Source organism: Pleurodeles waltl, chromosome 8, assembly GCF_031143425.1.
Source record: "Pleurodeles waltl isolate 20211129_DDA chromosome 8, aPleWal1.hap1.20221129, whole genome shotgun sequence".
Lineage (NCBI taxonomy): Eukaryota > Metazoa > Chordata > Amphibia > Caudata > Salamandridae > Pleurodeles > Pleurodeles waltl.
The window spans coordinates 125,171,933-125,183,694 of NC_090447.1; the positions used below are offsets into that span (position 1 = coordinate 125,171,933).

The 11,762-nt window shown below is 42.7% G+C and overlaps 1 protein-coding gene across 1 annotated transcript in view; it reads left to right on the top strand.

Moving 5' to 3' along the window:
* The window catches only part of ALG8 (ALG8 alpha-1,3-glucosyltransferase), a 92,969-nt gene extending 84,747 nt beyond the window's left edge, over positions 1 to 8,222 (top strand). The window contains exon 13 of the mRNA XM_069203927.1: positions 6,664 to 8,222. Coding sequence (XP_069060028.1) covers positions 6,664 to 6,907 — 244 coding nt within the window. The 3' untranslated portion in view covers positions 6,908 to 8,222. The remainder of the gene's footprint in view (positions 1 to 6,663) is intronic.
* The last annotated feature ends 3,540 nt before the right edge of the window (positions 8,223 to 11,762 follow it).

Here is an 11,762-nt window from a genome sequence, read left to right on the forward strand (position 1 = left end):
CATGGGCGCACTCTACTCCCCGCAGAGCAGAGGGAATTACAGCACATTCCGTAAAACGCCCTTTCGAGGGGGGTTTCGGGGTCAAAGCACACAAGCCAGCACCTCACAAGCCACACCGTCCAGTTACCAGGGACAGTATAGAGGAGGTTTTCGGGGACAATATAGAGGAGGGCAATTCCCTAGAAATAGAGGAAGATTTCAAAGCCCCAAAACCCCTACTACTAAACAGTGACTCACATGTCACTCACCCTCTCCACACAACACCATTCCAATCTCCTGGAGATAGAAGTGCAGGCACTATTGCAAAAGAATGCAATCGAATTAGTGCCAAACACACAAATAAACACAGGAGTTTACTCACTGTACTTTCTGATACCAAAGAAGGACAAAACGCTGAGACCAATCCTAGACCTCAGAGTAGTGAACACTTTCATCAAATCAGACCACTTCCACATGGTCACACTACAAGAAGTATTGCCATTGCTAAAACTACACGACTACATGGCAACTTTAGACCTCAAGGATGCTTATTTCCATATACCAATACACCCATCGCACAGGAAATACCTAAGGTTTGTATTCAAAGGAATACATTACCAATTCAAGGTACTGCCTTTCGGATTAACAACCGCACCAAGAGTCTTTACCAAATGTCTAGCGGTAGTCGCTGCACACATAAGAAGGCAGCAAATACATGTGTTCCCATATTTGGACGACTGGCTAATCAAGGCCCATTCGTTCATACAGTGCTCAAATCACACAAATCAGATCATACAAACCCTCTTCAAACTCGGGTTCACCGTCAACTTTACAAAATCCAACATTCTGCCGCGCAAGGTACAACAATACCTAGGAGCCATAATAGACACATCGAAGGGAGTAGCCACTCCAAGTCCACAAAGAATTCTAAATTTCAACACCATCATACAACGCATGTATCCAACACAAAAGATACAGGCAAAGATGGTATTACAACTCCTAGGCATGATGTCTTCATGCATAGCCATTGTCCCAAACGCAAGACTGCACATGAGGCCCTTACAACAATGCCTAGCATCACAGTGGTCTCAAGCACAGGGTCACCTTCTAGATCTGGTGTTAATAGACCGCCAAACTTACCTCTCGCTTCTGTGGTGGAACAACATAAATTTAAACAAAGGGCGGCCTTTCCAAGACCCAGTGCCACAATACGTAATAACAACAGATGCTTCCATGACAGGGTGGGGAGCACACCTCGATCAACACAGCATACAAGGACAATGGAACGTACATCAAACAAAACTGCATATCAGTCACCTAGAACTTCTAGCAGTTTTTCAAGCACTAAAAGCCTTCCAACCAATAATAGTTCACAAATACATTCTCGTCAAAACAGACAACATGACGACAATGTATTATCTAAACAAGCAGGGGGGGACGCACTCCACGCAGTTAAGCCTGCTAGCACAAAAAATTTGGCATTGGGTAATTCACAACAAAATTCGCCTAATAGCACAGTTTATACCAGGGATCCAAAATCAACTCGCAGACAATCTCTCTCGAGATCATCAACAGGTCCACGAATGGGAAATTCACCCCCAAATTCTGAACACTTATTTCAAACTCTGGGGAACACCTCAGATAGACTTGTTTGCGACAAGGGAGAACGCAAAATGCCAAAACTTCGCATCCAGATACCCACACAAACAATCCCAAGGCAATGCCCTATGGATGAACTGGTCAGGGATATTTGCTTACGCTTTTCCTCCTCTCCCTCTCCTTCCTTACCTGGTAAACAAACTCAGTCAAAGCAAACTCAAACTCATATTGATAGCACCAACTTGGGCAAGGCAACCCTGGTACACAACGCTGCTAGACCTATCAGTGGTACCCTGCATCAAATTGCCCAACAGGCCAGATCTGTTGACACAGCACAACCAAAAGATCAGACACCCAGATCCAGCATCGCTGAATCTAGCAATCTGGCTCCTGAAATCCTAGAATTCGGGCACTTACAACTTACCCAAGAATGTATGGAAGTCATAAAACAAGCCAGAAGGCCATCCACCAGGCACTGTTATGCAAGTAAATGGAAGAGGTTTGTTTGCTACTGCCATATTAATCAAATACAACCATTACACACAACTCCAGAACATGTAGTGGGTTACTTGCTTCACTTACAAAAATCTAACCTAGCTTTCTCTTCCATTAAAATACACCTTGCAGCAATATCTGCATACCTGCAGACTACCTATTCAACTTCCCTATATAAGATACCAGTCATTAAAGCATTCATGGAGGGCCTTAGGAGAATTATACCACCAAGAACACTACCTGTTCCTTCATGGAACCTAAATGTTGTCCTAACTAGACTTATGGGTCCACCTTTTGAACCCATGCACTCCTGCGAAATACAATTCCTAACCTGGAAGGTGGCATTTCTCATCGCCATTACTTCCCTAAGAAGAGTAAGCGAGATTCAGGCGTTTACAATACAGGAACCTTTTATACAACTACACAAAAATAAAGTCGTCCTAAGGACCAATCCTAAATTTTTGCCAAAGGTTATTTCACCGTTCCATCTAAATCAAACAGTGGAACTTCCAGTGTTCTTTCCACAGCCAGATACCGTAGCTGAAAGGGCACTACATACATTAGATGTCAAAAGAGCATTGATGTATTACATTGACAGAACAAAAAACATCAGAAAGACTAAACAACTCTTTATTGCATTTCAAAAACCTCATGCAGGAAACCCAATTTCAAAACAAGGTATAGCCAGATGGATAGTTAAATGCATCCAAATCTGCTACCTTAAAGCTAAACGACAGCTGCCCATTACACCAAGGGCACACTCAACCAGAAAGAAAGGTGCTACCATGGCCTTTCTAGGAAACATCCCAATGCATGAAATATGTAAGGCAGCCACATGGTCTACGCCTCACACATTCACCAAGCACTACTGTGTAGACGTGTTATCCGCACAACAAGCCACAGTAGGTCAAGCTGTATTAAGAACATTATTTCAGACTACTTCCACTCCTACAGGCTGATCCACCGCTTTTGGGGAAATAACTGCTTACTAGTCTATGCAGAACATGCGTATCTACAGCGACAGATGCCATCGAACTGAAAATGTCACTTACCCAGTGTACATCTGTTCGTGGCATCAGTCGCAGTAGATTCGCATGTGCCCACCCGCCTCCCCGGGAGCCTGTAGCAGTTTGGAAGTTACCTTCAATTAATTATATATGTATCATCTCAACCTTAAATAGGTGCATACTTAGTCACTCCATTGCATGGGCACTATTACTACAATTCAACTCCTACCTCACCCTCTGCGGGGAAAAACAATCGAGGATGGAGTCGACGCCCATGCGCAATGGAGACAAAAGGAGGAGTCACTCGGTCCCGTGACTCGAAAGACTTCTTCGAAGAAAAACAACTTGTAACACTCCGGCCCAACACCAGATGGCGAGCTATTGCAGAACATGCAAATCTACTGCGACTGATGCCACGAACAGATGTACACTGGGTAAGTGACATTTTCATTACCTGCCGTCTGTAACTCTCTTTCTTCTGGATGCACTATTTAACTGCAGATTAATCACCCCTCTTGGTTCTGTGGAGGGACCTGTTATTAACATCTAAAGAGGTCCCAAGTTAGGACTTAGCACACTGATATCAACATTTACTCATGTTCTGCGCTGAGGGCACAGAAAGGAGAAAGACAAGAAACTGATGTCAGCACACAAGGCTGGTGCTTAAAGGCACCTCTGCTCAGTCACTTCCATGGTGGTACAAAGCCGGTGCAGAGCCGCACTGCACCATCTAGCAGTGCACAGGAGCATTGCTGGAGAAACGTTTCTGGATCCAGTTGTGCTCCTGGGGAGTATTCAAAGGTGAGGAATCTGTGTTTAGAGTTTTCACTAGAAAGAGTGTTACTGAAGGTAATCATCTTTTTCTTTGCCATAGTGGTACGTTTTGTGCTAGTAGATTGCTCTGATGCTACACAGAGAGTGTAGCCTAAGCAGGATAGACAGGAAATAGCCTCGCAAAATAGGTTCTAAGCATCATACCCACATGTACAGTGGTACGTATGGCACATTGAGCCCGATTTATGTAAATGAGTGCCTTAACAAAACATGGGAACTTTGCAGTGGCATTACTGTAACATAAATAGCATTTAGGAGAAGGATGCACAGCATATGTTGAGCATTCTCTTAAATATACAAAAGGGTGGAATAGCAGAAAACATAATGAAAAGGTGGGGAGCTAACTAAAGTTTGTTTGTGAACCCTATAAGGTCGAAGAAGCTGCAGAAAGCTTGAGACAAAGGGAACTTGCTATTGCCAGTGTCCAAAGCTAAAACTATAAAAACAAAACTAACATTGGATTCCTCCAAAAATAATGCCAGTGTAGACATGGCTCTTGCTTTCTATATCATATTTAGAGCATGTAGTTGTGATTTCACAAGGAGAGGAATGTATTGGATTACGAGTATCTAATTCATGCTCGTTGAGCTCTCCCTGTCTTTTTACACATTGGCTGTAAATTTAATACTTGTGAAAAGTACCTTATTGAGACTACCTAGTCGGGAAGTTCTTTGTACAAGTGCAACCAGTGCTAGCTTTCTCACACTGCATCCCAGTGACAGCTTTTTTCCATTCTCTTTTCCTTGAAATATTTTTTAATCCAAACAGTCCAGTTTATATTGCTAAACATTCCAGTTCCACTGGCTACAACCTATAAATTCCATCATTGTTTTTTTTATTTTAGCAACTCCTACAGCAAAGCAGAAGAAACAGGTTCCTTTGAGACCCGAACACAGAACACAAACTGGGCGGGGGTGGTGGATTTGGGGCAGGATGCAAAGAGTATTCATGAACCAGAGAATATTTTTGCATGCCTTGTAAAATTCCTGATTGGTTTGTCTCCTAATCATGCCAAATGGGTCTGTCAAACTAACTCCTGAAAAATTAATGACCAGACGTCAGTGCTTTTGACTCGGCTGACTATGATGCATGTAATCATAGCTAGATAAGATCTCCATGCCATTAAAAAAAAAAGCAGGCTTCCACCTTTTTTTTTTTTAAAGTAAGCCCCCAGTCCCTCCGCCCCCCTTCCAGGGTGGGCAATTTCCTGAGGGTAGGCGCTATATTTTTTGGGTGGGAGGAGAGCGTGTTGACCCCCCCCCACTCCCCAAATGTAAGCCCCCCAGTCTCTCTGCCCCACTTCCTGGGTGGGCCATGTCCTATGGTTAAGCGCTATATTTTTTGGGTGGGAGGAGAGCGTGTGCCTCTTCCCGCCCTGCCCCCCCCAGCCATTTTTAGGCCCCAGGGACCCCATCCCCACACTCAAGTCTTCAGAAGGCCCAGGAGGCCCCAGGCCTGCGGTCGATATTATTATAAAAGGGGAAGAGGTGTGCAGTTCCCTACCATGAGCCTGTAAAAGGCCCCAGGTACCCCATCCCCCAAGGCTGAATATATTTTTGGAAGCAGCCATGTAGCACCCCTGCCCGAGTCATAGGAGAGCCTTAGGGACCAGAGTGTTTTTTCTGGAAGGTGGTGCCCTCCCTGCCCAAGCTGTATATCTGCCCCAGGGACTCCATCCTCTGGCTCGATCAAGCAGTGTCCTGTGGACCGCATCACCTAGAATGGTGCTGTGCCTGCTTCCTGGGAGAGTGGGCAGGGAATGTTAACTTTATTCCCTGCCTGAACTCTCCTGGGCAGGGAACACAACTTTATTACCAGCCGGTAGACACAGAGAAAATGTTTGCTCCTGCCTAGCAGGAGCAAAGTAACAGCTGGCTCCCCCCAGCACCCTGGATGAGTGCTGGCTGGGGAGCCGGCTGGTTCCGATGTGGACTTGGCGGCCCCCCCGTTCCCACCCCCAGCCCATAAACATTTGGGCTGTTGTGGGTGCCCCGGGTGAATATTTGAGCTGCGACTTTGATATAATGGCTGGGGAGCCTGCAGGGGTCCATGGGCCTCGAAACTCCCCCATATGGTCACCAGGGCACCCACAGTTTAAAAGAAAATTGCCCAGCTCCTGCCAGAGTGCTGGCTGGTGAGCCAACAGGGACTGCAGGGGCTTTGGGTCTCGTTGCGGCCTCCAGAAAAGATGTGGGTGCCCTGAGTGGGCACCCGGGCAGATTCCACATCAAGTTCACATCACAGTAGATACGCATAAAGGTTCCCTCTTTTATCTATGTGTTATTTTAGATATTTCAAACTGTATATTACAATGCAGTCTTCTCCTCTTGTTTATTATCTTGTTGATATTTTAATAAACACAAAAGACTTAGCTGAACGTTGTTGAGGATGGAGGTGGCATTTCGGTCACACAGTTCATTCAGGCTGTCAGATGTATTGTCATAGAAGGCAGTCCTCATGTAAACTGCTAAGAAACCCTAGTGAAGCCATGTCTGTCATCTCCAGGGTGCAGTGTATGTGTGACTAAGTAATCTTGGCATAAACTCTGAAAGTAACATGTGGAATATGTAATGTGACGAAATGTACACACTGCGGGAATTTCTTTGAGCTCTCTTATGAAGTGTTTTGGGAAGCTCCTTTGACAAGGAAGTCACTACTAAAGGAAGAAATCTTCTTGCTATTTATTAAAGTGCTTTATTTCGTATACAGTATTTTAAACTCCTTCTTGCGTTATGAATCTTTATTACAGATCAGGTGGCCCTTTGCTGAATCACCTGGAAACACTCTACCTCTTGGGGTTGGTGCCTCTGGAGATCTTCTGTGAAATTGTCTACCCATTGACGCCTTGGAAGCAAACCCTGCCATTCATCCCGCTGCTGCTCACCTCTGTGTATTGTGCACTTGGTGTCACGTATGCCTGGCTCCGATTGTACATCTCTGTGCTGACTGAATCCGGGGCTGTCAAACAGAAAAAAGAGAAGCAAAAGGAGTAAGCGGAACAGTAGCGAGAATTGGATTATCATGGATAATGTGAACATTGAAAGACTACTTCAGGCACTTGCTGGACCACTGGGTGGTTTTCAGTCATTCTGAAGACCCTTTGCGTGTGCCTATCTAATTTTCCACAGTTATGATGAGGATCACTAGGAGATATTTACTTCAAGATTGGCTGTGAATCCCGGCTCAAGAAGCAGTGCCACTTTCTTCAGCTTGCTACCGGGTTTAGTAGCTAGAGGCAACCACAGACCGTCTGCCTGCAGCCCCTTAGTCTTACGCTGATGAAAAGTGTGCTGCGTTCTCAAGAATTACATATATTTCCAGTTGCAGACGCCACATGAAGGTAATGGATTAGGAAATACTTAATCTACTGTAATCATGCACATTACCAGATTCCTTTTGGTTAAGGTTATTTAGCATAAATTTGGAACATACTGAAAAAGCTTGAAATACTCAGGAAATTGATTTTGTACTCATTACACATGTAAGGAAATGTAAACACTATTGCTGACTTTAAAAAAACAACTGTTTGCAAGAACGTGCCAGTCTGAACTTCAGAATTTTATCTCAAAATCAGGTACACATAATTTAAACCAAAGAGGAGTGTATTCATTTTTTTTTTTAGCTTATTTCCTTTTAAAAGACAATGTTGTAATTCTGTGTATGAAATTTGTGGAAAATGTAAAACAATGTGGGCTGCTATTTGGACACTAACCTGAAAAATCGACAAATGGAGTTTAATACACTTACAAGAAATGGATGACAAATTTAAGAAAGGTCGAGGGAAGCAACAAAAAGAGATCATGGTCATTTTTATTAATCATTTGTCATATTTCATTTTTAAAATAGTTCTGAAGCCTATGAATTTAGTTCTGAAGCCTATGAAATAATTTGGATATGTCTGCTATCAGAACCAATTGTATAACTATTTCTCTTTTGTGCACCTAATGTTATATATTAGTCTGTGGGCCTCATTACGGAATGGCGAATGGGATACTCCATCACAACCATGACGGATATCCCGTCCGCTGTTTTACAAGTTCCATACGCCAAGGTTGTAATCAAGCGCTTATTCTTTTATAAGAACAACAAGAGCATATGCAAAAAAAAGAATGCAGTTGTCGGCCATTATCTGGTAAATCTCCAAAGTACTTGCTAAAATAGTAAGGTTGTTTTCAAGTATGCTTTTCTCCTAGAAGAATATGAAAATTCAGAAATTGTAGTCAGATGTATACAAAGGATTGATTGACTATTATGATAAAATATTTATTTTAGTAATTAATTAAAATCATTACAAATGCAAAAAACAAACAGCGGGACTACAGACTGCTCCCTGCAGTGGGTTACATTTTGTCAATCAAAACTACATATTACATCTGTTAAAAGGAGCAGTGTGTGATTTTAAAAAACCTTATTGACTACAAAACAGGTTAAAGTGCTGCTTTTTCTGCATTTAAAAAGTGCAAATACATGCAAGTAGGATACAATTTCCGATGCCTTGGAGTGTTAAACAAATGCTTAGGCACATTGAAGAACAATTTGTAGAGTATAGCCTAAATCAAGTTCAGTCACTTAAACCCAGCAACGCAATACAAATCTTCAAAGTATGTCAACATGCCATAATATGTAGTCCATAAATATCTCAGTGAATTGTATAATGCTTCATAATGGCAGTTTTCTGCCGGCGGAGGGTCATGGCCTTGGGGTTTAAGTTGAAGAGGGATAATATTATTACAGCAAATATTAACATAGCAACGCCTATGCAGTTACAGTAATCCAGAGCATGGGGAGGCTGGCTGAAAGATTTTCAGTGCTAGTTACAGCTGGACCACAAAGTTGGTTGTTGCGATCATACAGTGTAGCCAAACAACAAAGCCAGGCCAAGGCTTAAGTTGCCCTTCTCAGTTGTTAGTGATGATCTGCTTTTATTTTTCAAATGAACAATGATAGTTAGCTCTATAGTACCCCTGAACACCAAGAAAGCACTGTCTACTTTCCTCATTTTGTGGAACAGTTTGTACTAACCCACAGCGATTGGGTAAAGTCTGCTTGTGTTACCAACTGTAACAGACTGAATGGGAAAGGTCAGTTAGTACAAATATTCTGCAATATAAAAAGTTTTTTTAAAGTATTTTGTGTAGCACACCAATATGATTTGCTCTGTCAGCATCCCAAAGGTCTAACCAACAAAGAAAAAAGCCACTATTAATCACTACTGAAGGAATAATCAAGTTTGCATTTGCTTAATGACATGTCTGGGGGTTCTCAGAATATTGACTTTCGCAAGTAAGGCTCCCAAGACATAATACAACTTTCCATAAAGTGCTTATTTGTAAGACTAATGATTGCTTTTAACAAAGGAGTTCCTAATTTCTGTCAATACTTTCAGCTTCTTTCCACCAAAGATCTGACATTTTATTCAGATGCTTACCAGAATGAAGTTTATTAATGAATGGTAATATGTGGGTGCCTCCCAGTTCTGTTCATTAAATATGACTTAGGGCCCGCCCGCCGTATTTATATGTATTGCGCCTGAGGTGATGACCGACACGACGGAGTGCTGTTCCCAGCCACCAAGCTGGCAAGTTCCCCTCTCCCGTATTTAGATGTTACAGTCTTGCAGGTGTTATACTGCCAGCGGATTGCTGATGGAGGGCAGCACTGTACCAAGTGTACATTGGGCAATGGCAGTAGCTGTGGAATAGAGGTAAGTCACATACACCTCGTACCTTTGCCATATGTGTCCCCCCGCATCACCTACGATACATCACACCACATACGCACCAATATCCATTGCCATTCCACCATGTACATGCCGCAAACACACACTGATGTACATGCGTGACACAACATACACACACTATTGACGCTGCACCCACACACCCCACAACCAACACAACTACAAGGTCATCTACACAAACATACACACACAAGCCCAACTATTAATATCACAACAATGACCATCACACAACAACATGCATCTTTGTTTCATGCAGCAACACAACATACACAACAACAGCCACGCCCTCTGCAAGCGGCACAATCACATCACGCACTACACCTCCCTCCACCTCACTCAGCCAATGGCATCGCGCACACACATACTTGTACTGACTCCAACACAACTCAATGCACAACATGACAGGTACACAGGTACAGGTCCCCTTGCAGTGTGCACACAGACACAGTTGACAGGAGTGATTGTATCATCATTATGGTGTCTGCATTAATTTGGCAATGAATACTGGCAACATAATGACAGTTGTGTATGTTTGCAATATGTGTTGTATACCAGTGTGTCCCCATCTGTGTCTGACCCACTTGTGTCCCCGACATATGTATGTCACAGTAATTTAAAATAATTTCTTTGACATGTATATATCTGCACTGGTTCTGTGCTCATGTGCAGTGACCCCCACTCCAGCCAGCCAATGCGGGTTCCCTACCTTCGTGTCAAGGGTCATGTTTTATCTGGATTCCCATGGCAGCATTGATGGAGCGTCCTGTCCAGTTGTGGCCTGCCACAAACGGAAGTTGAATCAGGAAAAAAGGTGAGTTTTTACCCCTCCCCCCCAATCTGCCAAGTCAGAAGTGGAGGCCGAACAATCACTTTTTGCTTGGCAGAAAGGCACATCAAAATCTGCACAGTGGGAAGTGTGGCTGGAGTCCCTTTGTCAGCCATTATTTTCTATGGCGCCGTTATATGGGACCACTAACATCCAAATATGGCGGGTGGACCACCAAGGAAGCTGGCGGGTTTTCCATCAGAAGACCGTCAGCGGAACAGTTACTGCCAACATCTAAATCAGGCCGTTAATTTGCAGTGGATAGCTTGTATGATTGATCTTTTACGATAATCTAAGATTTGTTTGTAACATAAATCCTCTACGTAGCCATGTATCACTTGATTCAAGATAAAATACTTCCAAACCGTATAGTGCCATGGGTGATATTTTCATATTAAAGTCGTTTAGTATAAGGGTTAAGAAGACACTAACAGTGCTCTGTTCTTAAAGATTTTAGATGGTCACTCCAATTTAAGGTCCTAAGAAGTAACAAACCTAAATAGTTTTAGGAGTCTACTTACTCCACTCTGTTTTTATCGAAGAACCAAGTAATACTAGTTTTTCTATTAAAGACAATTATTTAGTTTTTTCTATATTTTCATTCAGAGAATGTACCTTTGGTATTCTGAGAGGTCACCCAGCTTTATTTTGAGACATGCGTCTGTATAATCCAGCAAGATCAAAATGTCTGCATAAAGCAGACAGGTGATGTGCACACCTTCCATTTTTGGAGAAAATTTTTGTTTTCTTCAAAACAGAAGGTATATCCACCAAATATAATACAAAAAGAGGGAGCAAGAAGATATGCTTGGCGAAAGCCATTTTTTAATTTTGATTCTTTTTAATAGATGACATTAAAAAAATCCAGTTCTTATTTATCCCAATTCACTCTAAAAAGACCTTTATTGATTGGCAATAGGTCTTTTGAGATCCCCCAGGATTCTGGCTTACTCAAAAGGCAACTTCTGTCCACAGAATCAAACTCTGTTTGAAAATCAAAAAGATAACAGCATAATGTTTGATTTAGCGCCATTGATTGTTGAGCAAGGGCCTGTAGTGGAATGCAGTGATCAATTGTGGAATGGCCTTGGCAGAAGCATCCCTGTTCCAGTGGGAGTAGGTTCTTTTCAGTACTCCACTCCTGTGTGAGAGGATTACAATACCTTAGAAATGGCACCTGTTAGTTGTATTAATCTGTTGTTGCTTGATACCTTTCCATCCCTCTTATACGTTGTCTTAGTCACAGCTTCACGTCATGTCTTGGGGAGTTTTCCATTCTGACCTA